The 22,625-nt window shown below is 46.0% G+C and overlaps 2 protein-coding genes across 22 annotated transcripts in view; one reads left to right on the top strand and one right to left on the bottom strand.

The window, feature by feature from the left end:
• Positions 1-22,625, top strand: part of CHST3 (carbohydrate sulfotransferase 3) — a 354,774-nt gene that overhangs the window by 54,545 nt on the left and 277,604 nt on the right. The window lies entirely within an intron of this gene.
• COL13A1 (collagen type XIII alpha 1 chain) overlaps positions 8,413-22,625 on the bottom strand; it is a 196,776-nt gene continuing 182,563 nt past the window's right edge. For 13 of the 21 annotated variants that reach the window (XR_007889270.1, XR_007889279.1, XR_007889277.1 and 10 more), the window contains 9 exons: positions 22,453-22,533; positions 20,420-20,455; positions 18,255-18,308; positions 17,912-17,965; positions 17,071-17,106; positions 15,251-15,378; positions 13,572-13,658; positions 9,297-9,335; positions 8,413-8,717 (listed from right to left, as the gene is read on the bottom strand). Coding sequence is in view for 5 of the 21 variants with exons in the window: in XM_051617147.1 (XP_051473107.1) it covers positions 8,715-8,717; positions 9,297-9,335; positions 13,572-13,658; positions 17,071-17,106; positions 17,912-17,965; positions 18,255-18,308; positions 20,420-20,455; positions 22,453-22,533 (390 nt within the window). In the remaining 16 variants the exon portion in view is untranslated. Of the gene's footprint in view, positions 8,718-9,296; positions 9,336-10,604; positions 10,942-12,519; positions 12,598-13,571; positions 13,659-15,250; positions 15,379-17,070; positions 17,107-17,911; positions 17,966-18,254; positions 18,309-20,419; positions 20,456-22,452; positions 22,534-22,625 lie in introns of those variants that run through there. The other 8 variants (XR_007889276.1, XR_007889274.1, XM_051617147.1 and 5 more) reach the window with 8 other exon arrangements.

Here is a 22,625-nt window from a genome sequence, read left to right as displayed (position 1 = left end):
CTTTGTTCTTTTCATTCTAGCAGTTATTTAGTGTGGAATTTTCTTGAAGGTCAGAAAATTCCAAGTAGCTAAAGTATGTCAGAAGGAGTTGAAATAATGTCTTAGAATCAGCACAGTCATGATTACTGGAACACAGAAGTATATCACAACACTTATATTAATGAATGCCAAAGAACACTGGCTATTTGATATGCAGGCTGAAAAGTTCAATATTTAAAAAAATATTTTAAAAATTTATTCAGATTTAAATGTCTCAATCAGTGTTTATAAGAAATATGCAGAAAAAATGCCCTGTCAAGATTTAGTTAAAACTCATTGCTTTAATACTGGTATATTAAATATTGTACATCCTATGCCACCAAAGGAAAAAAAAAAGGTAAAATCTCTCTTGTAAAATTCAAGGAAACCAGATATGTAACAACAAATTGCTTCAGAAATCATTCTCCTGCAGGGATTAGGCCATTAATGTTTGACTAGTGTGGTCTGGTGGACAGATCGCTGACAAAAACTGTCCTGGTTCAAAGAAATTGGTGTCCAGATGGTACAAAGATGAGAAGCAGGAGCAGTGCCAACAACACAAGTGTTCCAGGTGTGGGGAAGGTCCACCAGGGAGGTGGTTTTCTGTTGCTGTGAGGACTGTGCAAGCTAAGGGGGTGCCTACTTGGCAGCTTTCCTGGTGGAGCTGCTTCACCTGGATGGGGGACAGTCCCCTGCCCACCTCATGAGCCAAGGCACAGAGAGCAGTTTGTCCACAGGTCTCAGCATGGTGCTGGGGGGATGTGCTCCAGAGCAGGCTGCATTCCATAAAGGTGTGTGTTTAAAGCAGATCTCTTGCTTGTGCCCACACCCTGCACTTTGGCTTACAGCACGTAATGGTCTCTGAATATGCAAACTGGATTTCTGCTGGAAGAAACTGAACGAGAAGGTGAGCTCCAGCAGAAGGCCTCATGTCCCCAAATGTCTAATGGCAAGTGGGTCCACTCCACCAGACTAGAGACGTCAAAAAGTTAAACCTCCTGAAATAAGGTGGTTTCTTGGCAGGACCCATTTTGCTCTTCAGACCTGCTCCTCTCACCTGCACTGCTTAGTAAGGTAGATGAGGCCTGTAACTGGGGCCCTGCCAGCTGTACCTCTGAGGAGCCCATGGCACCTGCAGGCTTTCCAACAAACCAGAAAGGACCCTGCCCATTACTGTGCTGCTCCACAGCTGGAGTCCATTTTTGCACCATTAAAAACTACGAGACTTTGTGGAGCCAGGCCTTTCCACCCCAAACACAACAGTCACAGTGTTCTACCCCAGGTTCCCCTACCTTTAATTTTAAAATGGTGAGGGGAAAAGAAGGAATAATACACCCTTTAGGTGCCCTGTTGTTTTGAGGGCCTGTCTTCCAAGGTAGACTGGTCCTCAGCAGGGTCATCCTGTGACCACAGGGATAGCTCTGTTGGCACAGCAAAGGGAGTGGTGTGAAGGTAATGAATGAATGGCTAGGGACCAGGCTTGTGGTGGTCTACACAGTCTTTCTGGCAAACATTCTCTTTTTCATCCTACTGCTGCAGGGAAGGCTGTGGAATCTAAGGAGCTAGCAGGCTTTTTGGAAATCTTCCCAAAAGGGTGAAACTGCTCGGCCTGTGGCACTGCTGGTGGTGTGCAACATCAGGATAAAAGCAAAATCTTTGCAGGAGAGTAGAAGGGGAGGTTTGCTGAAGCAATCTTTTGAAACATTACTGTGAGAAAACAATGGAATTATCACAAAATGGAATTTCACACTCCCAGCAAACCCTCGCCAGAGACAATGGCCTGAAAAACGGCGTGCAATGGAAAGCAAGGAATACAAGTTCCACTTCTCAAGTTTCACAACCAGTCCCCTCATCCCTACAACTACCACTAAATTCTGTGTGAGACAACAGTTCAAAGTCATATTTTGCAGGAAAAAAAAAGGCAGGCTTTTCTTTTAAAAAATTCTGCAATATTCTGACTAATTCTGAATCTGTTTAACAAAAGAAATTTCTTTAATAACTTCAACAAGCAAACAAAATCATAAGAAAGGCATAAAGCTGAAACTGGCCTTGCTTGTCTAGCTTTTTAAACAGCAAAAGCTGCTTAAGCTCCAAAAATGATGAACAAACAACTACAATCTGAATTCACATTTTGCCATGAAGTTTTCATCAGATCAAAATGTTTGACAAAGAAGGGGTACAAGATGGAAGGAAGCCTAGATAATAAAAGTGAGTGGAAAAACAATCACAACATGACCAACAGCAATTTTCTCAAACTGCAGAAGAGAAAGTAGCCATTTTGCCTGGAACAAAGATAGCCAAGAAGCAATAGGGACAAAAATAGGGCAAGGGGGGTAAAACACCAAGAGAGTGTAAAAGAGGGGGAGACCCTCATCCAGCAAAGCATTTGCATGTAGGCTCAGCATGAAGCCAAGCCTAAACATGAGCTCGAATGTGAGCATGTTGCTGGATTTAGAGGAGGGAAAATAGCAGGGGACAACGTTCCAGTAGGTGCCTACTAACAGCTTGCTGTTTTCAAGAAAACATGTTTCTTTTGTTTGCTACTTCAGAGCTTTCTAGCCAAGCCTGAGATTTCAGGCTGCAAAACGCTACTGAAGAGGACACAGCGACTCTTGCCAGACTGAGGTTTTTTTTTAAACAGACCACCCAAGATTGGAAGAGACCACTTTCAATCAAGTGGTCCCTAACATAGCCCTTTTGAATTCTGTACATGAAGAGTTTTGGAGAGATCATTTTGTCTGGGAGAGGTCACTGGTACCTGGTCCCTAGGAGTGCCTGTGTGGATGTGTTTATCCTGACTAAAAACTGGTTTGCTTATGGAAAGCACTGTCTCACTACTGAAATTAGGGAGGGAAAAAACACCACAGAAATGTCCTTAGGATATTTTGGGTGAGGAACTTTTACAAACTTACTCCAAAAGCCCATTAAAAATATACCTAAAAGAAAATGCAAGAAAAAAAGAGCAAACGAACTGCCCCCAGAAGATCATTAATAAAATGTAAAAGTAACATTCTCAAACTATATATATAATTGTTTTCATTTTAAAACAGAAGGAAAACAAAGCACACTTACCGCCTGCAGTTCTGGTTAGGTTCTCCCCTCCTCCCCCCACAAAAAAAAGAAGTACAAAATAAAGGAAAAATGCAAATAAAAGAAATTAACCCTTTCATCAGCCTGGTTCCTAACTGAAACAATTTCTTCCCCTGTTACTCTATTGACCGAAAAAAATCTGCTAGAAGCAGTAAGAGCTGCAGTTCTTCAGGTGAAACTGAAAGTAGAACTTTTTTTTCCCTGCTCTTGGTAATCCTGGAGTTATTTTCCCAGCAGACTTCCCCTGCTCTGGTGAGAGGAGGTGGGTGCTGCCTACAGCAACCTGCTCAGGAGGTCAGGATTATTCCAGCTGAGCTGACAGAGGATGCCTGATTGATGGTTATTGCCTTTCTGGGACTTGCTCTCATTTAAAAGATGTCAGTTTGAACTTGAAATCAGCACTTTCTCTCTGAACTGTAACGTGAATTGCTTATCATTTGGTTCTGCCTATTGATTTCAATAGCATCATCCAGTAACACTAATAATAATGGCCCTTATTCACCAGAGTACTTAGATATGCAAATAGCATCATTGAGGCCAACAGGAATCACACACTCAGAGTTAAATACCTGGTTTAGTGCTTGGGCAAAAGGGATTCCCAATGCACTCAACAAAGGAAAAGTGTTATGAGCCATGTTCATAAGATTTGTACTTAATAATTAAGGTGAGGGAGTTTTTAATACGTTGCAAGAGCTGTGATGGAAAGACACCACAGAGTCCACATGAACAGAATTTAACCTTCAGCAATGGGAACAGAGCAAGGGATGCCATGTTTGCACAGCAGTTTGTCCAGAGTATCCAGAGCTGGAGATTCTGCCCTTTGGGCAGCTGGGAAGCATCCTCTGCACATCTCAGTGCTTTGTCAAGTCTGCGTTTTCCCTTCAGTGAACACATGAAAACGTGAAACAGCAGGATTTAACCCTTGTGATCCTTATTTTCCATCTGAAGTATATCTGTTGAGAAGTACCCAGAAAAAGGGCTTTAATGGGCCAGCAGAATTATATTTCTGGAGGGCTCCAGACAAAATCCACCCAATGTGCATGGTGGAGACCAAAGCAGAAGTACAGGAAGGAAAGGAATTAATCAGCAAAACCAGATTTTTTTCCACACTCCACATTTTCCTTTTTCATGCCTTTAAAATCCCAAATGGTTTTTGGAAAAAAATAGTAAAAAATTATGTATCATTCAACAGGAGAAGAAAGTTTGTGATGAAAAGGTTAAAGATGGAATCATCAAAAATATAGGTGGAAGTTTGTCATCTGGAAACCAGAAACGGTAGCAAGAAGTTTTATCATGTCCTCTCTGAGCAGCTCTCTGAACTGGACACGTGGGGTTCAGTTGATTTTTGTAAGGATAATTGCTCAAGAAGGGTTTCTTTCTTGGGTCAGAGGTTCCCCACACACACACAGAAATACTGCCTGTGTCTTGCACTCATTTATACAGCAGCTGCTGGAAAATGAGCCCAGTTCTTCATCTGAAGAGTCTGACCACAATATTAGAATGAAGTGAAAATGACCAAAGAAAAAGGAGTGGTGTCATTTTCAAACGGTGCCACCAGCCTCTGGGAGAAGGCAGAAAGCAAAGCAGAAAGCATTGGCACGCCGAGCTCCCGCAGCCCCAGCATCTGGGCACAGATTCCTGGTGCTCAGTTGAAGGAACTCTTCCAAAGCTCCAGGGAGGGGACTCCACAAAACACCTCCTGCAAATCTTCAGGAAGGTCCGTCTTCTCCTCTCATTCTGCTGTCATTTCCCAAGCATCTCCACCCTCAGATGTCTCTCACTTTTTGGCTATCAGCCACGGAGTTTGACCCTTGGAGGGGCAGACAAATGGTTTCACGTGAAACGGCCAGGCAGGATTAAGTGTTGTCAACAATGACAGGAACCCCAGCTACAGGAGTTAGGAGGGACAAACCCTGAAACTACACTTGTCAGACTCGGGGTGGTGCAAACCCAGCTTCTAGCAGGTGGGTTTTTCTTGAAATGCAAGGCACTTGTGTTTGGGAAGAGCAGCTCCTCAGTCTAGTTTCACCAACTGGCAGCCTCTGGCTTTCCCCTGATGGCTGGTGAGTTTGTATTGCTAGGAGGGGCTGCAGGAACAGCAATCTGAGCTGGTTATCCATCTACTTTGGTGAAAAAAATCAAGCTATGGTCTGCAGCAACCACAGGGAATGTCAGTCACCATGTTCCTACCTTTATGCCAGGTGAGCAATCATCTCACAACTACTGTTTCATCTTCTATACCTTGCTGCAACTGCTGCCAATAATCTGGGGTCTTATCCCTGCACATGCTGCGTGTTCTTGCTCATCAGCTGCGTGAGACACTCGTGACTCGATGCCCACCAGAGGCAAAATTGACAGAGCAGCACCACGGGTTTGCCAAAATACCCACCCACACCAGGCACTCATCTGTTAGTGTGACAGGCTGAGCTCACAACAGCTTCTAGGTGTGCCTGTCCTACTCAGCTGCCTGCTTCCTAGAGAAATCTGTGGGAATTAGCTACCTCAGTGCCCTTGAGAACTAGATCTGAGCTGTTTCCTCCACAGCTGAAAGTCTGTTTCCAGAGCTGCTGGCTTGCAAATGAAAGTAAAGATTAAACTGGTTTTCAGGTTAGACTTTCCTCCAAGATGTCAATCTCAGAAAGGTTTTTAAGTGCTTTTTGATGAAGTTCAGCTTTTTTCAGGGACCCCAAGAGGAAAAGTTAAACAAGCCTCTGAAGGTCATAAACTCAGCTGCCCACAGTAAGAACCCTGCAAGCCCAGCAGCTAATTTGAAGTCAAACCAACACTAGGAACAGAACAATCAGAGATAAAGGAGAGTAAAAGTAGTAAGGATAAGAGCATACATTGACTGTGTGTGTGTCTGTGTTTTGCTGACAGAAAATACACCAGCCCTGTGGAAGCTGTGGCACCAAACTCTCCTACAGTTTGCCCTGGTGCAAGTTAGGGGCTTCTCTGCTGGTAACAGAAGAGCTGTGCTGGACAAAGCTGAGATAAAAGAAACCAAACGTCTTTTGCTCAAACTGTCCCTCCTCCCCTGCCTCTTTGCTGACTTTCAAAACTACTTTCAAAAGCTCTGGCAATTGCATTTCAAGGTCCCCCATGCCTCAGGCAAAAGCTTTCTCTCCACAAACCTATCAGGAAAACAGCCCAAGAAATAAAACAGCCACAGGCTCATCTCCAGGCTCTACCTTTCAGCAGCTGTATCAAGGCAGCATAACAGATGTAGGCTTTGTTTGCTTGGAGGTAAGACAAACCCAAGCAAAGACAGTCCCATGCAGTGCAACCACAAATGACACTTCCAAACCAAAAACATGCTACGGACACCAAAGGGAGCAGGAGGCACCAGCAGATTCTCCTAAGGACCTGTACAATTTTGAGGATTAAACACAAGCAGCATTTTGAGAAGGGGCTGAAGCATTTGACCTACCTTATGGGCAGAGTAGAGGTTCAGTACTGCTGCTGCCATCACCTTCCCAAACCAATGCACCAGCAGCATACCTGACTGGGGCTTTAGTAACTTTTGTGCTTAACAGGTGTGTAATTAAAACCCGAGAGTTGTGTGGCAATTAGTTTAAATACCTGCTGTTCAATTAGCTAAGCTTCACGGCTGCAAAGCCTTGTAACAGGAGCTGGGTCTTACATTAATGAGGTGTATTACTGAGAAAACACACAAGAATCCCTCCCTGCTCTGCAGTTCCTTTCTTTCTGTGGCATTTCAGCTCCCAGCATCTCATGAAAACATCACGCAGGGAAAAGTTTCATCCAAAGGACAATGTTGGCATGAGAAGACATGGTTGTACATACCATGAATTAGTTTAGGTTGAAAGTGGCAAGGGGCTTCCTAACTGCAAGAGTAAGCTGAACTGGGAGCAGCCTGCAGGGCAGGGAGGCAAGGGACAACAGGGTGGTCGAAACCTCACTGGGGTTTAGATGAAGGCCAATAAATTTCTGCAAGGGTGAGGTGACAAAGGGATTGCAACAGCCAGGGGCTGGGCTCGGTGCCCTGGGCAGCCCTTCACCCCTGCATGCAAAAGACACACAGCTCTTACTCCATCCTTTTATTCTGGTGATGCTAAAAAGCTGTATGGAATCAGCTGCGAAAAATAACTAATTAATAGTTTGTAACCAGCTGAGCAACTGAGTGTAGGGGTTGAATAGCTGAGTGTAGGAGGTGGTGGTGACTACTTGGGCAGGTTGTGAACTTAGCCCATGATCCATACGTACAGCACAGCAGGAACTCCAGTGGGAACTGCACAGCCACACCATGGGAGAGGGTGCTGAGCTCCTCCTGTAATGGCAGCCTTGTGCACAGAGCAGGACTGAGGGGACCAGTCTCACCAGTGAAGAACCAGTTGTGTTTCTCTGTTGGGATCTTTAACTACTCAGAGCTTCTCTCTGTCCCCCTGAAACTGCTGGGTTGCAAACTCTTTCCCCCTGCGTGAAAGGCCAAGGACACCCCGCGTGTTTTAGGGAACAGATTTTGGGCTTCCCCTCCTTTCCTTGCTTTCTCAGAAATGTGTGTGGTGGTGTTCACATTAGTCTGAGAGTATAATCTTTCTTGATGGGTAGTTTAGAGACATTAGCAAAGGTAGGTCAAGAAGAGTAATTGAGATGTACAGATGCAAATTATAATGACACGCTCTGCAAGTTTGCATGTGACCTTTGGTTAACATTTTTTAAAGCCATGTGGCTTGATTTATCTGATAAGCATTCATTAGGCTATCATCCAGGTATCCTGCCATATGCTTAATTTTAAATGAGGCTTTAATTAAGCTACTTGCAGGCCTGCAATTTAGAAAGATGTTAGAATTTCTTGCCAACCAGGGCACGTTGTCCGGAGAGTTATTCCAGCTCATGGGAGGTGGCTTTATTTTATTTATGATTATTTCCAGCTCATGGGAGGTGCTTTATTTTTATTTATTATTATTTCCAGTTCATGGGAGGTGCTCTGTTTTAGCCAGGAGACTTAAGAGATTCTCTCTGTACACCCTGACACAACTCCTGGGGAACCTGTGTGGGGTTCCTGCATGGCCAGGGAGCAGCCTCTAGAGGACCTGGCAGGGGCTGCACTAGGCTGGCTGAATCTGACCAAGAAACACACCTTGCTTATTAATTACTAACCACAGAATCCCTACATTCCCAGTGTGCAGTGGTACTGTGAGTTTTTTCCCAGCAATACCTTCATTTAGCCATCACAGAATTGGTAATATTTCAGTTTAATAAAAAAATGCGTAATATTTTGAAACACTCTTGAATGGTTCCAGCTTGAAAAATGAACATTACCTTTCAATCTATACAGGGCAGTTCTTTTGAGGAGCTTTTAATGCAATAATTTATTAAGTTCCTATATTCATCATGTGTGCACAAATATGTAAATATTACAGCTGTACTCCATGACAAAACAAGCATAATGCAGACATAGAATTATACAGAGAACTGACAAATGGGGAAGAAGGGAGTAGTAGTATTTTCTGTACAAAAAATATGCAGCTTTTTGATAATTTGTAAAAATGCATCGTTTTTTGGCATTTCAGAGAAGAACACGGTATAAAAATAAATATTCTATGTACAGTAACACACACAGGCCAGTTCCAGGGTTAGAATCATCACTGCAAAAGAAAACATAAACGGGTGTTAGTGACAATTCACTCACGATGTTAGTGACAGCTCAGCAGGGGGATGGGCCACTTCACGGGATGGAAGGACAGTGGGACAGCATCAGGGAAGCTAGCTCTGGGGTTTCCAGGAGGGAAAGAAACAGTGCTGGATCTCAGCAGAGATCCCGTTCACTTCCCTGGGCAGTGAGGATGGGAGGTTCGATCTGGACTCACTCTCTACCTCAACTTTCTCCCTCTCACTGTGGCATCACTTGGCATTAACAGTGAGTACCAAAGGTGGGCCAGACCCTGAGGGGTCCATGGGCACCTCAGAAGGGGACTCCTGAGGCAGCTGATCAAAGGCAGAGTGGTGGGGAGAGGTACTTGTGCCCTTCAGCACTAGCCCCAAATAGAGCTAACAAGCCCACTTCCTTGGGAGTTTTGCTTGCTGCTTTCCAGGGGTATGGTCCTGGAAATCCCAGGCATGCCTCCACAGCTCTTTTGCTCTAAGCCAGGCTCACTGACAGACATCAGCAGGACCTGTAGCACTGCCAGCTCAGCACAGGCACAATGTTTCCAGGGTTCTTTTACCTTATTCCAGCAGCCTTGAACTGGAAGGCCATCTTCCCCCTGCAAAAAAGACCAATGAAATAGCAGTTTAGGACATGGAAAATAGTGCAGAGGAGGAGGAGAGAAGGAGTGGGTTAACTGTTACAGCTGCAACAAACAATCTGAACCAGGGCTGGAGGAACAGTCTGAAAGACTTTCCTCACACCTTTGGAGTGACCCGGACTTCTCCTGACATAACCAGCGTAGCTTGAAGCAAGGGCTGGGGCTGAAGAAGGGGGTAGCCTGCAGGCTACGCAAGGAACTTGAGTGCACGAGGTCCAGAGGCTTGTTCTCATTCCTCACTGAGGAAGGTTTTTAGCCAGGCTTCCTTCAAGGAAGTGGGGAACATAGGAAGTCCTCCTCAGCCAGAAAAATATAATGGGAAGCTGGCAGTGGAAAGCACAAGATGGCTGGTCTGTGTCCTCAGGCTGGATTCTACAATCCTGAGGTTACAAGTAATCCTGAGAGGCAGCATTAACCTTGTGTCCCAAGGAGAGTCTGGAGAAGGGAGGTCTCCATTTCCCTCCTGCCCTGTCTGTTAAAGGGTTTGCTTTATCATGGAAGAGGTGGTTGCCCAGCTGTCCCCTTTTGCCCCGGAGAAGATCCAGGGCAATTCTGAAGGCAGGAAGCTGAGCAGAGCCTGTGCTGGTTGAGGATGTCTCAGCTGAGAGGGGGCTTCTGCTTCAGTGAAGTCAGTGAGATTTCTGGGAAAATCCCCTGGCTCTTTTGCAACCCTGAATTCTTGGGCTTCGCACCCCGTGGTGGGCATGTGATTATTATTTTTTAAGTTGAAGAAGGTTTGATACTTTAAGGGCTGCGCTACTAAAAGTCTTGAGATTATACGGTTGGGAAGTGCTTTTGTGAATGACTGCAGTTGATTTCGTCTCAGTGCAGCCCTTCCTGGTGTGACGAATCAGTCAAATAGTCCTGCTATGTGTGTGTGTGTCAGGTTTGTGGGCTGTCACTGCTCCCCAGGAAAACTCAAGAGCAGGGAGTGGAATTGTACAAGGCACAATGCAGGCACGTTTCTTCAGTCAGATAACTCAGTTGTCACTCCTCGGAGTGAGGAAATGTGCAGTGCATGTCGTCCCAGGTGGGAAAGGGGATAAAACAACCCAAACAGAAAAGCAAAGTCACAGAAGTATATTGAGACATAAACTATTTAGGGACCGATGAAATGAATGTTGTGGTATTACAAACATGCTGCTTTTCACATACTTTTTAGACTTGTGGTCTCCTTGGGATATTTCCTCCCACTCCCCTCCCCCCCCCCCCCCCACTATGTGGAAATACTGAGTTATGGGTTAATTACTGGGTAAATTGTGGCTTTCCCATTGGTACATCGGTGGTGGCAGGGATGACTGGTGGAGTGCATCGCAGGAGGAGGTGGGAAGTTAGGTATATGAAGGAATGGGAGGCCAGGGAGTTACAGCTTCAGGATCAAAGGAAGACCAGGGTCACAAGGAAGTGTTTGTTGCAGGTGAAATTTGCCGAGAACGGAAACGCGACGTGCTTGTTAGTACCAAGTGTCTCCTTCCACATAGCTCAGATGTGTCAAGCATGAGCTCACGGCCTCCAAAAGTTACACACACGGATGTGTCAGCTGGATGCTAAACGTTTAACCTAGCTGGATCAAAAAAACATGCTTATTCACGTTCCCAAGCTAGCTTGCATGCCCCAACACTATGTACTAAAAAACAAACGGTAGCTGTAATTTCAGCAGATTTTCTGACGAGTTTCCCTTAACAAAAACAGGTATGAAAATAAGTGTATGTTCTAATGTGGCCACGGAGGTGAATCCTGAGAGCAGAGGAAGAAACAGAAAGGTTATCTATCAGGGCACTGGTAGAATCCTTGTGTCTGTGAAATTAGGTGCTTTATTGAGCCAAAACTTACCCTGTAGAAACCTGGCTCTTATCAGTGGGAGGCAAAACACATGGCTCAGTGTTTTTCCCTCCTCTGTGACTGTTGTGGGCAGCTGTTATTTCACCTGTGGGATTGGCAGGAGAGTTTCTTTGTATTACCCAGACTTTATGGAGCAGCAACTGGGACTTCACAAGTGGTGACCATGAGAGTCAGTGCCCAAGAGACAATGGCAGTGCCCAAAGGAGGGGCTGCTGGAAGGAAGACTAATGTTAGCTAAGGTCAGGTAACAAGGGCTTTTAATGGCCATTTCAGGGCAGGTTTCCTCAGGAAACTAAGAAAACCTTCCAAACTAAATGTGGTTTTTTTTTTCATTGAGGACAAACTTTTTCCAGCTAATTGAACTGATATGCCATCCCTTGCAAATGGCATCAGACATCTTTAAGCAAGTGTAGAGCTTGCAATGACTGTCCTCAAGCAAACCTAGTCATGCCAAACAGGCTGGAAGGGAAGGGCAGGGGAGTAGAAGTTCCAGTGTACTTGGAGTTGTTGGGACTGCTACAGGGAGGAAAAGCCTCACCTGAATGCTGCATCTCCAGAAAAATCTCAGAGCAAATTAATAGATTGGTGATGTTTAATGGGATGCTTAGAAATAAGCATTCCTGAGTACCTTTGTCTTAGCTGCATTAGATGAGGCAATAAATAAAATGATCATCCTTTTTAATACTTGAATGAGATGGATGTCAGGAATTAAAAATTCAAGTTTCTTGGATGCTACAGGTACTGTTTTGACTTCTGGGGAAAGTCACAAATCGGAATTGTCTAGCAGGAATGGAGGGAGCCAAGTGTCCAGTTAATATGTCTCTCGTGCTTGCTAACAGAACTACTTTTCCCAACCATCTTAAAGTACAGGGTGACTGAGGTCGCACTGAGTGGTGTCAAGCTGTGCCACGTGCAGGTGCTGAAAAACAACATTAATGAAGGACAAGAGCATTGCAGCTCCTTGCTAGAAAGCCAAGCCAGTGCAGGTCTGTCATCCATGAGTCTACTGACAGCTCTTCCAGGGAAGGCAAAGGAAGAGCTGAAGCAACTGTAAGTGAATTTGCATTCCCACTAGGTTATTCCTCATGCCACCAAGTGATGCTGACAGCAGCCGTGAACCACAGCATGAAGGCAGGGACCTTGTTTCTGACAACAGCAGCGTGAGGAAGGTAGGATGGAGACGGGTAAGGAAGGAATTGCCAGGTGTTCCTAGGGCATGCAGCTACTTGGAGGGATCAGAAAACACCAAGCAAGACAGAAAAAGCAAACGAGCATGCAGGAAAGGGAAGGTACACCATACCAATGGGCATGGGGCATCCAGGCCGTCCAGCCCAGGTAACCCCGGCTCACCCTTCTCGCCTTTAAAACCTCGGAGACCCTGTTTATGAAATCAACCACTGTTGTTATTTCAGTGAATGCCAGTCACCTCCAGGTCATGGGAGGAGAGGCCGAGTCCCCCACGGGGACTGTGGCAGGGCACTCTGCTGCATACCCAGAACACAGGTGGCCTGTGGGTTTGGCTTTACTTTTGTCTGCTCAGTCGGTAGTCGCAGCTTCCTTTCTGTTTCTCCAACAATCTGCAACTCAGGAGATACTTCTACAAATGAAGTCTGAGAGGATGGGAACGCTGCTTCTGCTATTTTGAAATCATCCATTCTTCCCACCCTCACCAGGAAACCCAGCAGCTGGATTTCTTGATACATGATCCACAAGCACTCCTAAGACTTGTGGCAGCACTACAGATTTTTGGCAGGGCTTGCTGCAGCTTTTGAGTTTAGATGAAAACATACATATACTGCTATATTTATTAATTTGGCTGGATTCATAGACTATGTATTTTGATAGAAACATCTCCCATTTACAGTAGATGAGATCTGTTTTCCCTCTGGGTAATGCAGCTCGAGTGCCCTGTGTCGCTCTCAACTGATCACATCAGCTGGCTGTTATTCCAAGGCAGGAAAACCAGCATCCAGGTTTTGCTGTTACATATCAGGATGACACTCAACACTTCCAGAGAAGAGCTGTAACCAACAGCAAAGGAGACACAGGGCTCTGTCCACAGAGGAGAAAGCCCTGGGCTCCCAGCACATGGGACACTCCCATGTACCCCAAACCGTGGTGAGCTCTGAAAGAAGGAGGGATATAACCATGGTCACTCCATGCCCAATTGCTCAGAGGATCTTGGTGGTTCCCCACTGATGAAAGCAGCTCTGCCCCAGCCCACAGTGGGAACCAGGCTGGGCCTTATCTGGGTGTTACACTTTGGCAAGACCATTATTTATGTTATGATTTCCTTCTTTCTTCCCCCATCATCAAAACTTAAAACAATACATTTGATGAAACAGAACATACCAACGGACAGGGTGCATCTAATCCAGGCGCTCCTTGGTCTCCCTTATCCCCTTTAGACCCTCTAGAGCCTTTCTTGCCCCTCTCCCCCTGTAAATAATAGTTTAGTCCAAGAAAAAAAAAAAAAGAATACACAAAAAAAGCTTTAGGATCATCCATTTCAAACAAATGTCAGCGATAGTTTAAAAAAAAAAAAAAATAAACATTTAGGAAACATTTTAAAAAGCAGAGAGATTTCCCTTGGAGATGTGAAGTGAAAAGCAACGTATGGAGCTACTGAGGGTTACTTGGCTGCATAAACACATGGGTCCTTGCTGAAATCCCACACTGATAGACTTGGCATCAAAGGGATGACACATCCCTCTGAACTTCATGGGCAGCCTATAGTCAGCCAGCAGAGCACTGCTCCTCCTCCACCAGTATCACCATGAGCAGACTGCTTCTCTGGGCTCCTTAAACATCCCGTGGTGGAGAAGGATTCTGAGAACAGGCTGACCCTGAACTCACAAGATGGGAACTCACTCCTCTGGCTGGTGCTGTGCCACCCCACCTCCATCTGCAGCTGGCTGGAGGAGCCCTCCTCTGCCACAGGAGCTCCAGGGTGGCATCCAGATGTCCCGTGCCTCATGACGAGACCTGCAGCAGACCCCAAGCAGGCTCTCCTGCTGCAGTAGGAAGGCACTGCTGGCCCAGACCCCCTGTGGGGACTGTACTCTTTTTACTACTCTGAATTCTCAAAGTTCTCACACTTGGAAGCATCTTTAGAAGTTTTCCCTTACACTGTTTAATAGACACTGTGTTTGCTGCCAGGGGTTGCTTCATTTTCCTTCAAAGCTGGGGGTGGTTTTGTGTGGTTTTGTTTGTCGGGGGTTGTTTTGGTGTGGGTTTGGGGTTTTTTTTTTAATTTTTCTTTTATTTGTTGTTGTTTAAATAAAGCTGTCAGTGGAAGGAGTGTGCTTGTTTGCCTGAGTCTCTCAGTGGTTTGTGCCCTGCTGAGCAGAAAAGAGCCAGAGAAGGCAAGAAGTGCTTGGCCTTGGCAGTCAGGAGGGCCTGGCTGTCCTTTGGGATGCTCTGCCTAGTGCTCCCCCAGGAAAACCTGTCACACCAGGGACTAAAAGCAGCAACACAACTCCCAGGCCCTGGCCCTCCTCCTTAGCAGCAGATGAACCCCAAGAAGGTGCTATTTTTCCAGCAGCTTCCTACTGCAGTTTCTCTACAGGCTTCAGGATGAGTAACAACCTGAGCCGGGGGGGAAACAAATTTAAAAATCATAACCATGAGGAGATTTGCTCTCTCATGGTGGAGCAACACCAGGTCAAGGACAGGCTGGAGGAACACCCAGATGCCCCGTTGTCCCTCCTCACCAAGGGAGGCTCCATCCCACCCCCAGCAGGTGAGCCAAGGCAGGGATTGTGTAGTGTTTGCCAGTTAAATCTGCACAAAATCTTTCTCTGCAACAGAGGAAATTCTCAAAGCTGCTGAGCGGGAAACGGGAAGGAGCTGCTGCTCAGGGAACGGAATTTAGGGATCTTGTGGGGAGGGTTAAAGGAATTAAGGGATAAAATTAGAACAGGTTGCTGTTTCTTTTTAAAAAAATAAATTAAAATTAAAAAAAAAAAGTGTTAAACCCAAAGCTGGCATGAGAAATGGATGGGAGAGGAGAGGCAGTAAGGAGAAGTCACCCAGAACCAAGCACTGGAACAGAGAGGATAATCCAGGAAAACGTAGCACGGGTTGCTCTGGAGGAAGGAGGAAGGAACCAGGAAGAAAGGCAGAAGAGGAGCAAGGGATAAAGGGGACAAAGGTGGACCTGTAGGAGCGAGGAAGACGCACATACAAGAAAAAAACAACACCACAGGCATTAAAGTAACAGTGAAGATTTCAGCTTGGTAGCACAAGTTCAGGGTTGACACTTTTTCAGCTGGGTCACTTGCAAGGCCATCCGTTCCCAGTGCCACCAGACTGTGCCTGTCCCCAGGCCTGGCTGTGCTCCCACACCCTACAAAGGGCAGCAGGAGCATCTCTGGGACTTAAAAGGCACTGCCCTGCCTGGAGTAACAGAGAGGATTTGGGCAAACCATCTGGGAGCTGAACAACGGTGCTGTGTAACTCCTGCTACCAGGGACCTGTTCCCAATTTCTGAAGAGGGGCAGGAGGGAGGGGAAGCCCCTGCACAAAATTCCACAGGAGAAGTGGCATTTTCTAGGTTCCCACCTGCAAAAATAATGCACCTGCCCATTTACATTCTCAAGCTTCTCACCCGTTTTCATGTCAAAATACCAGTTGCAGTGAGGCCAGGTGCTTCAAGGGGCCAGGAAAACTTCCCACTCATGCTTTCCACCTCATCCTCTACAAGAAGGTAGAATTTCTCCTGGTTTTCATTTGACTTTATGCAAGAGCTCAAGAAATCCCACCTGCAGCTAATCAAAGATCCCTCTTTTCAGGAAAATACCCAGTTTAACAACCAACTGAAAAAGTCTAGGAATACTGTTTGTTATTTTTTGTTGAGAACACACACAAAACACATCTTGGTGAAGAGGGAGTTAAGAAGCAAAGCCAGAAATGCAATTATTAAAAAAGGGGAGAGCTTTGGAGCTCCCATGGAACTTGGACCTTTCTCCCCTAGTTTAAGATGCCAGTTGACTATTGCTTTCCAGAACTGCCCGTTCTGTGCAGAGTAAGGTCAGAAATACGTTGCAGATAAAGGACAAAACACACACTATGTTTCAAAAAAAAAAAAGCAAAAACATCTAATGGAATCACCACACAGGCACATGCACTATAAAATTTCACATTTTTTGGATAAACTTAGGTGATACCAGAGTCTTATGAAGAGAAGGTTTATGAGTAAGGACATGCATAAAGATGTACACACATGTACACTCATTGCTGGACATGTTTATACAATTGGCGTCTTACAAAGACTCTAACCCAGAAGTAATTTGTATTTCTAAATAGACATTATCTTCAACTCTACTTCTTTACTCTTTTTATTTAAAAGAATCAGAGCCTTGCATTGTGGAAAACCTGATGAAAAAGCAAGGAGCTTCTCAATGGGCATTTTTTGGTAATGTTTCTATAAGACAAGTGGTATGACAGAAAAACAGCTGCTTACGTTACTGGTTTTTTGACCCAGCTCTTCACCACCACATCCTTTCAGGACAATGTCTGAGGTGAGTGATTCTTTAAGGCAGGCAAATTGATCTTCTCCCAATTTCCATCTTTCAAATTGTCTGGAGGATCATTTGCTAGAGGGCAACCTTCTTTTTCATGCTTCAGGGGGAATTTAAGAGCTGTGTAATAAGCTAAGACCACGAGGTCCCAGGGCAGCACATGAACTACAGGTATCACCTGCTGAAACACAGGTCTGCCAAGTTACTTCTGTGCAGGCCTAGCAGACAGAATTACATGCCAGCTACTTGGGGTTGCTCAGGAGTTAACTGGTCTATCAGTGCCTGAAGAGGTTAGTAACTAGATACAAGTAGTTTGCCTGGTAACTTACCCGGATTCCTTTGTCACCAGGTAGACCTTGTAAACCCTGAAATACATCAACACAAAAATAAGTCTTTTAAAACAGGTGGGCCCCATTGGATTCCCACTCAAAAAGAGGAATGTGTGCCCAAGAGTTTGGGGTATTTTTTCCCATTTGTACCCATTGTTCTATGGTTAAAAAAAAACTCAAAACTTTGCCAGCAGAGAACCTCCTCTTCCCCTCCATTAGACCATCCAGGCTGTGCCACCACCACTTACTCCCCCTCCTCCAAGCATTCTTCAGATTAAAAATGAACTAGTTTCAAGAATACAGACCCTGAAAAGAGCAGCAAACTTCCTTTGTGTTTTTTTTTCCTGTTAAAACTATGAAGCAGTTTAACAATTACAAAAAAAAAAGCTAGAATTCCAACACTGGCCCCATTTTGCAGAGAGGAATCCCAAACAGTGTGAGTCACCTCCCTGAAGGCAGCTTTTGTCACTGCAGTGAAGACAGGGCTCTCAGACAGGTGGAAGGAAGGCACCCAAGCTGTGGAAAGGTAAATGGAGCAGGTGTGCTCAAAAGCAGCATTTTGGACTAAGGTGCATATCCTGGGAGTAATGGAGCTTCTTTTGGTAGTTTGAGGACCAAGGGGAATTAACAGTTTCCCTTCTGCTTTGTCCACCTCATCCTGAATCACTGCCCTGGAGCTACCAAGCTCCTGTTGCTCCCAGAGTGTAACCTAAGCCTGAGACTTTGGCTCTTTAACACCTAACCCAGCTGAAACTGCAAAGGCTGTGTCACCACAGCAGCTTCTTAAGCTATCAACCCCAGCATGGAAACAGGAACAAATCCCTACTACTCCCATACTTACAGGAAGCCCTGCTGGCCCCATTGGTCCTACAACTCCAGGATCTCCTTTACTGCCCTGAAATGGAGACAAAGTGCAGGAGAAATCATTACATCCCTATTCAGTGCAAAGAGGCAGCACAGCAGTGGCTACATCAGCACTGTAGAAGAAAAATAAAGGATGTGTTTCAAAGCACCTGACAACCCCAGGGATGATACTCAAAAATCAAAAAGGCACAGATGAAGATCTTACATGTACAAGGAGAGAACAGTGCCAGCTCTAGAAGAGCCTAGAGCTCCTCCAACCCCCAGGGAGATGGTTGTATCTTCAAAGAAGTTACAACGGTTGGTTCTGAAGTCAAACTCACCCTTTCTCCTTTTGGTCCTGCTGGTCCCGAAACCCCAATTGGTCCTGGAGTACCCTGTGGTTGTAGGAAGGAAAACACATCAGGATTGTTCTTATTCTGGGGACTCATTAAAGCCAGGAGACACTGCTGCTCCTTTAGGAAGCAGCAGAGCTGGGAAGGACAGTCTGGTGCTGGAAGGCATCTAGCACCACTACAGCTTTCAGTGTTGGTGCCCATGGATGTGGAGTTGTTACAGGCAATTTGAAGAACATGGGAACTGCTTTGTTAGATCACATCAGCACCATTTCACAGAGCCTCGTTTTTAATTTTTAAACACTCTCTTGACAGTTATTACAACAGCAGGCATTTCTACCAGCTCCCCAGGAGGGATTTATTTTTTCCCCCTGTCTAGTTTATATCAGACAAAGCTGAAAGCTGTAGCAGAATAAAGGCCATTTAGAGATATGATAAGCAATTTTATTTTCTTATTTTCTTCCCCCCACCCCCAGAAGAAACTCAGCTGAGTTGAGCAAAAAATGAGAGAGCTTGGTTACTTGGTGGCAGGCAGCCAGTCATGCAAGCGGAAGGGCACCATGCTGCAGAGGTGAAGGCAGATGGATACACACACCAATGCAAACCCAGGGGGTGTCATTCCACTCCACCAGTCCCTCTGTTCCCTGGTTGCCATTTCCACCACCCCACCAGGCTCTCACAGGGAAATCCAGGCTTTTTTGCCACAGGGCCCAGGGAGCAGTGCACCCACCTCCCTACATAGCAGGGAGGGCCTTACCTTCCTAACCCTGCATCACCTACTTGTAGAGCCTTGCTAAGCTTTTAGGTATTGATCTACCATTCCTTCATGGAGCCTCAAGAGAGGGACACTTTTGAGGCCCATCACCTGCCTTCTAGGGAGAACAAAGGAGGAACAGAGAAGTATTTTTTCCAACAGCCTCAAGGAAAAGCATCGTGCACTTCCTAATGCAAGCTTGCAATCCTTAGGCACTGAAGTAACCCCTCAGACGCCAGCAGGACTCATGTGGATCAGGAGAGCTTTTCAGACAAGCCAGGGTCTGCAGAATCTAAGTGGAGAAGCAGCCCATGCAGCACACAACTTCAGTGTAGTGAGGGAAGTGAGAACACCCAGGCCCTCCTTAGACCCATCCACAGGAGTTCACATCATGGACATCTTCATTGCCTGCACATGCCCATTGTTTTAAGATCATCCAGTGCCACAAAATGCACTGAGACCTCACCTGTACATTTATAACATCAACTCTACCATTTCCCCAAACAAGTCACTGCAGGAACTGCCATTCAGGTTCTGCTCAGAAGCTAGAGCAGCTGAGTTATTCCTGGTTATGCTGAGAAGGAGAAATCACCTTCTCAACAGGCAAATGGATTGCACCTGGGTAATGTCTGATTTCCCAGGAGGGATTAGGAGTATTTGGCCCTTATTTAACAGCTGTTACCTAAGAGCAGCAAGATGGGTTGCAGACCCAGGTTAGCATTACTGGTCTCATTCTGAATTGGACAGACTGAAAAGCTTAGGCCCGAGGAGTTCATTTCCATCACAGTGAGTTGTCAACAAGAGGTGGGAATCTTGCATCTTTCTGCTCCACTATTAGGTGTTGCTGCCTCTCAGACACATGTACTACTAGCCTGGAACACAGCTCATCCCCTACACTAAGGACTGCTGCACTGCATTCTGCTGAGAGGTGCAGAGCTAGCCCACCTGCAGAAGGTCTTTTAGATGCAACTTCTCCTTGTGGTGAGGTGCTTAGCAGGCTACAGAGATACCTGTAAGCACACCTGCAACCCACAGCAATGCAGCCTTAAGCACTGTGGGTGAAAACAGAGCGCAAAGCCTTTTGCTCCCAGGACAATACAGGATGGAAGCCCTTCACAACAGAGAGGGCAGAAGAGAGCATCGTGGAGCCATGCAGGTATTTCATTCCTTTTGTTACTGAGATAAAGTGTAACAGGTAGGCTGTGACCTTAGGATCCAGGCAGACTCAAAAGAAGACAAGCATGTGACATCAACTCTCAGCCTAACACCCCTCTCCCCCCAAGCCTGCTTTGGAGAAAAGCAAGTTATTCCTGGTGTAAACAAGACTCTGGGAGAAGAGACGAGACAAATCACAGTACTGGGGAGGAGGAACGTAGGGTAATGGAGAAATGGAACTCACCGCTGGTCCAGGCCTGCCGTCTAAACCTGAAGCACCCTGAACAGATGGGGGAGGGTTAACAAAAAACAAGGCAAGAGGAGAGGGGAGGAGAGTGAGGGGGAAAGGAGAAGGGAGGGGAGAGGTGAGTGAAGCGGTGACTTGAGACAAACATACGCTTGCAATAAACAAAAATTAAGATCTCGAGGACAGGCAGTGGTACTTACAAGCAAACCAACAAAAACATAGAAACATTGAATACACATCATGTGGAACTGCAACTTTCGGGCCCCCTGGTGGCCGGAAGAGAAAGCTTTGGTAGAATGTAAGTTCATGCTGAGTTTCCTTCCATTAGGTGTGACAAATTCCTCAGCTTGTCAGCCATACAGAGAAGCCCAAGGCTCCTGCAGACAATCAGTGCTGAAATTCTGGCATGATTCACTCATGAAAAGGCTGCAGATCCAGCTTGGGGGGTTTTTACAGAGTCTGTCTGAAATAGTTCAGTACCTGTTTGGCACAGCATTTAGTCTGACAGGCTAAAAACACACTGTATCAGACATGGAAAAGCTCATGAAGAGAGTGAGGTAGCTCTGAGGAGGGATACAAGGTCCACAGTATCTCTCTGGTCTTACTAACGGCTCAGTAACTGTACCTCCTAGTTGGCCAGCAGATATTGTTGATCCAAATACAAAACTTTTCTAGGAGGACCCTTCTGAGCCAGCCTTTCCCCTCCACAGCTCCAGGACAGTGATGTGAAAAGCTGAGGGACCCTGGTTCCCCATGGGGCTCACTGCTGCAGAACCAGTCAGCACATCCCCTGGCAGACAGAAAAGCTTGTCAGGAGGACTGCTGGGGCATCTTCTGCTCAGACTGTCACAAGGACCTCTGTCCCCTACCCTGGCACATGCAGACCTGAGGGAATAACTGTTTAACACAGAAAGCTTCTTTTTGTATTTCTCAGGGCAAAACAGGGTCTAGGTTCTTACATCTCACTGCTTCTCTGAGGCACAACCCTTTGGCATTTGAGCCTTCCCAAAAGCACCACTTTTCCCCCCACTGGCTCTGCACGGAGCCACAGTGAACACACTCAGAGTGAGCTCACTTGAGTGCCTGGAGACCCACAAGGTGCACCCAGGCCCTGGAGGGTAACTACTACATAGCACAGCTCAAAGAGGAAAACATTTTAACAAACAGAGACAGGCACAGTTCAGCCAAAGTCAGGGACAAGGGAGCTGGGTGACCAAACACAGGCTGACAAAGTCACACAGTACACAAGATGAGCTTTGAGATGCTTGTTGCCAGGCAAAGGGGAGGGCACCCTCTGCCACCAGTGCATTTTATGAGGAGAGAACCTGGGGGCTGGCAGAGCAGCTGGATGGGACTGAACCACCACTAATTCATTACCAGCTGTCAGCTCACACAGTGGGCTGGGAGGCTTTTGGGAAACGTGAGCTGAAAGCTCCACAAAACTTTCAGGTTTGTATCTAAAGTTCCTGCAGGGTCTTGATCATTCTGCCCAGATTCCTCCCTGCTAAGCAAAGCAGTGCAGTAACACTGTCCTGAGGGGACAGAGCTCACACCCAGCAGGGAACACAGCAGGCTTCTGCCAGGTCAGGGAAAGCCTCGATTCCTTTGCAGAAGTGAAAGCACAGCCTAGTGAAGAAGCTGGATGCATTCAGAACCACCAAGGTTTTCTAGAAAGCCTGGCCCAGGTGACAAACTGTTGGGAAGGTGTTTCCTTTTCCATGTCTTTCTGACTGCTGCTTCTTCTGGTCTTGCCCCATAGCCCTGAAGTGCAAAGCACCCACAGGAAAGCTACTGCTTGTTTTTATCTAGTCCTGCCAGAAGCAGGAAGAATCCCAGTGATCACTGATGTACTTAACAGACCTGGACACTGAAGGTTCTATATAGAAAATGAGGCTTTAAGTTTAAAAAGCAAAGGCACAGTGATTTAGAGATCTCCTTCTTTGACTTTACCTATCAAGCCCCTGCAAGCACCTTCTATTCAGGGTGATACAAGTGAGGGTTATGAAGCTGGTTGCTTCCTGAATACTTACGGGTAATCCCAGTGGCCCTCTGTCTCCTTTTTCACCCTGGGCACCCTTCTCTCCTTTCATTCCATCAATCCCTGCTTCCCCCTAAAGGAAGGATGGAGCAGAAAATAAACCAACTGTAACACCACTTAGATAATGAGCATTCCTCCATCCAGAGCACGGAGGGGCAGAGGGAA

This window comes from Apus apus, chromosome 4 (genome assembly GCF_020740795.1).
Source record: "Apus apus isolate bApuApu2 chromosome 4, bApuApu2.pri.cur, whole genome shotgun sequence".
NCBI lineage: Eukaryota > Metazoa > Chordata > Aves > Apodiformes > Apodidae > Apus > Apus apus.
Note: the sequence above shows the minus strand (reverse complement) of the source record. Positions and strands in the feature narration are given on the sequence as shown.